Source organism: Sitodiplosis mosellana, unplaced genomic scaffold, assembly GCF_009176505.1.
Source record: "Sitodiplosis mosellana isolate CC-2019 unplaced genomic scaffold, AAFC_SMos_1.0 Smas_scaffold_5855, whole genome shotgun sequence".
Taxonomy (NCBI): Eukaryota; Metazoa; Arthropoda; class Insecta; order Diptera; family Cecidomyiidae; genus Sitodiplosis; species Sitodiplosis mosellana.
The window spans coordinates 390-4,796 of NW_022601097.1; the positions used below are offsets into that span (position 1 = coordinate 390).

General features: G+C 38.1%; 1 protein-coding gene across 1 annotated transcript; it reads right to left on the bottom strand.

The window, feature by feature from the left end:
* Positions 1–66: 66 nt before the first annotated feature.
* On the bottom strand, positions 67–3,228 carry LOC129573006 (putative fatty acyl-CoA reductase CG8303; the record flags this gene model as incomplete). Its single annotated transcript, XM_055453141.1, has 4 exons — positions 67–722; positions 811–897; positions 989–1,496; positions 3,038–3,228. Coding segments are annotated over 4 exons (875 nt in total), but the record flags the coding sequence as incomplete, so codon positions are not given.
* Between the last annotated feature and the right edge of the window lie 1,179 nt (positions 3,229–4,407).

A 4,407-nucleotide genomic window follows, 5' to 3' on the forward strand; every position in this document is an offset into this window, starting at 1 on the left:
GGGGGGGTAAAACCCTCCTCCAAGGCCAAAAAACGGGTTTCAAAGATTCAAAGATTCATGGTATATTTTCAAATGCGATTTTTGGGCTTGGGAGTGGGTTTACCCCCGTACAGCGATAATTTGCGACTATGAAATCGGTTAACTTTTCAATTCTATGGGCGCTGCCTTATTGAAAATTTACGTGCGATATGGTGCACGCACTCAATAGTTCCACTTATTTTAATAAGGAATCTCTATAGGTGGCGCTGCCACATCGTCATTGACATCGAGTCAAATATTGTCAAATATAATAACATTGTTTATATAGGCTTTTATCGCAGTACGTTTACCCCCCCAAATGGGGGGGTATTGTCAGAGTACTTTGACGAGATCTATCGATTGGACCCACCCATATTGCCCCCTGACCCTCCCCAGACCATTTTTTGGAGTAATGTATATGTAAGGGAAGCATCATCGATAATAACCCTGTGGGGAGTCAGGAAATGGGTCAGTCGACATCGGGGGAAGCTCCAATCGATAGATCTCGTCAAAATACATTGAGATACAAACTGGTCCGGGAGGGTTTAGCCACTCCCTAGCCCGCAAATCGGGTTTATTTTTTTCCCCGGGGGAAATTTCTTTTAAAAAATACCATCATAGCACGATTGAAGCATTAATCGTATAGTCGACTGGTATAAGATCAATCTTTGACTGCGAATTTCCATAAATTGTACGGAATAAACCTGGAAAAAATCGAAACGAAAAATGAAATTTGACTCATCAAGAAGTTTAAGCAATATGTAATGCGATTGCGTTAGATGAACACACTACCTTTGTAGTAGCCAGCAAAGAAACCGAGATGACCGCTACTCGCGTTGCCGACCCAACCTTGCACGGGATGCTTATACGTTCCGTAAACTATTTGAAAAAAAAAAATACAATCAAACAAAAACTAAAAGTTAATTCAATCTAGCATAACGAATGCATCTGACGCAAATTATTCACACACCAATCGAAGGTCGCACAATTGCTGCTGGAAAACCGGCAAGCTCTTTCATTATTAAATTTTCGGCCAATTGTTTTGTAAATGTGTAAGTGTTTGGATGCTCTTTCGTTATATGTAGCCAGTCAGCGCGTGTTTTGAAATTGGCCCAAGCATCGTCATTTTCAGCCATCTTTAGCATTTCATATGGATCCTGAGCCGGTGCGTATACTTTTTCCTCCAACAAACCAGCATAATTACTGTTGCAAAAAGCCGTCGATAAATGCACAAACGCATCCATCTTTTTTAAACTTTTGCCAAATTCAATGCACCGCAGTGTGCCCGTCAAATTCGTTTGGATTGCAACACGTAAATGTGTATTGAATTTAATTGTGGCAGCCACATGGAAAATTATGTTAACTTTTTCACGTAGCTCATTCAATGTTTCGTCATCGAAACCCATATTCACAGCATCCATCACACCAACAACGGGTACCACCTTTTTCAATGTTTCCGCCGAATGTGAATTGAAAATCTGCAAACAAATACGAGTATCCGTTAACAAAAAGTATTCATTTATGTCAAACCATATCGGCGTAGATGTATATAACTAAGGAAGAAATCAATTATTTATACCAATTTTTCATTACTCCACATATTTGACGGTGATATTCACTGAGAAATGAACAATGTACATTCTTGATTAAATTTTTTTCAAATGAAAATCATCATTGTTCGTTCCAAATTTGTGTGAACACTCAAATATTGAAGGAATTATTTGGTGTTAAGGTGACTTTGTGGAAAAATGCATGCGGATACAACTGGTTAAAAGTTTGCTGTACATTTGGCTTAAAGTAACGTAACGAAGACAATGAATTTATTTTGATCTGCCGTTTTACACTTGTATCATTTCTAATTATGAGCAATTTTTGGTTGCTCAATCGCACCGAGCAGGAATTTTCAGTTCAGTTATAATGGTCGTGGGACTGCACTACATCTTTACTATTAAAGTCTATCTGCAGCATAATGACGTTCAAATCGTAAAATGGCTGTTGAAGGCGAATACAATGGGGAGCCTGCGTACGAAGTACGAAATGTCGTGTTCAATTAAGTAGAAAGCGCTACTGGTCAGTGCGAGTAACGAACGTATTCTTGAACAGTTTCGGAATTGTGAAATTGACAAGCTGTTTAAAATACTTTGTGTTCAACCGCATACTGGATCACGATGATGATTGGCGTGTTCTTCGATGATAATCGCCCCAAAAAAACTTGCTGAACTGGACAGATAATCAACAATTTTTTTTTGCGGTGTTACATGGTTATACGGTTACACGTGAACTGATGTGACAATAGGCGAATATAGGCGAGATCAAATTTTTCCTTATTATTGAGAAAACCGCGCGTTGAATTGGAATTGAGTTCATTCCACCAAGTTCAACATAAATTTTCACATTTCTTCCAGTTGTTCTGTATGAAAAAAAAAGATTTTCACTATAGTGTTGTCCACGAGACTTATGTATTACGCGGTGGGCATTAATAACAGCAAAATCGGCTGGAAATTTTTTCGACGCACCATCTATGCCGCCTCTGTCATTCTCACTCGTTTCGTCGAATCTGCGATGTAATGACAGAATACATTTGCCAAACAGAATGTATGCTGTCACAGTAGTTGTTTGGCGCGGAAACTTTTGCTATAGGTGGCGCGTCGAAAAATTTTCCAGCGTCTCAATGCATACATTGAATACGATGCTAATTCCCACCGGTATTACGGAAATCCACTAAACCACATGTGGTCACCATTGAAACATACACAAATAAGATCACACCTCATTAAACCCTATCCGCACAAAAGTGATGAAAAAATTGGAACTACAAAATCTGCTTTTTGATTTTTGGTCCATAATGAGATGTAACAAGAAACATTTTGATAGTTTTTAATGGACATAGTCAATAGAGAAAAGTAGAAGTAAATCTGACAAAATTTTGAAAAATACTCTTTACACAATTTTTCTACTGAATATAATGATTGAATATTGTTACAATTTTGCGTTAAAAAAAAACAACAAGATATTTTACCGGTTTCGACAGCAATCGTTCAACCGGCTTATTGGTGTCTGATCCATATTTTTCGCGGATGAGCAAATAAATTGTGCCGATTTTTGGCGTAGAGCTAAGCAATGCTTCAATCAAAACGGTGCCAAGGAACCCAGTACCGCCCGTGATGAAAATGTTCTTTCCAGCATAAAATTCCGCAATGGAATTCTCGCCTCGTTAAAAACCTGGCTCGTTTCGTACATCATACGGTATTCACAATAGTAGGAACATGAAAACGAAAACAGTCATACAACCAAGATGGAAATGCTTGATATTAGTCTATGGCAAACGGTCCAGGATAACCTTTGGTAAACGTTTCCAAATGGACAAAGGCTATGTGAAGCGTTTAATTACACGTTTAATTTGAGACCCTAGGACAGCAAAAGTCGTCGCTCAATTTATACCGGTTGATAAATTGACGAGAAGTTTTACGTCTGTAAAGGCAGATCCATGTTGATTGCAGAGTGCATTGAGTTGACTTGGACTATGATTTGAAACGTAACTAGACCATTTGATGTTAATTGATAAATAATTCAAAATTGACTTCAAAGATAAGAATATTAAGTCACCAACTCGTGGATGGCTACAATAAAGCAGAAAATCAAAATTTACAATAAATAAGTGTGAACATCACAGATAAGTATCATCATTTCAATACACATATAAGAATGTATGGAAAACAATTCGTCAGTCTTTTAGTATTGATTTTGCTGTGTGATTCATGCGAGATGAGTTGAATACCAAAAATACATTGATTCATATGGACACTGAATGTACAGAATGTGACAAGAGCGAAACTAGTGAAAATATTCATGAACTAACATGTAATCACAAAGTTTCTATCTTAATTGCATTGAAAAACACAACAACAACGCCTGAAAGTAGTCAAAATTGCAAGTTTCAATCATTTAAACATGAATAAACATGTAAAGCACGTACACATTTCTGTGACGTAAAAAGTCTCACGCTATCGGATCGTGCGTAGTTGGTTGAGACCTGGGACAGCCCCGCTCGTGTTTGATGCAATCAGCAGCAACCCAAAGAATGGCACCTGGGCAATTTGCGTTGTCCTTGATGAATTCGTCCGCTTGAGATCATGGATCGGGTTTAACCCGGGAAGTCCCAGAACTTTTTTTTTCGAATTTTTCGATGAAAATTTCAGTTATTGTAGATTTTGGGGCGTAGATTCCGAAAAAATAGGTGGTTTGAATTTTCCGGGCCGGAAAAACTTCTTATGGCGATTTTCCGGCTGTTACCATATGGTAACGCTGGGACCTCTAGGGTCCGTGTCAAGGTGAACAAAATTTTTTTTTTTCAACGGAAAATCATGAAGTATATGAACGGAAAAGCAT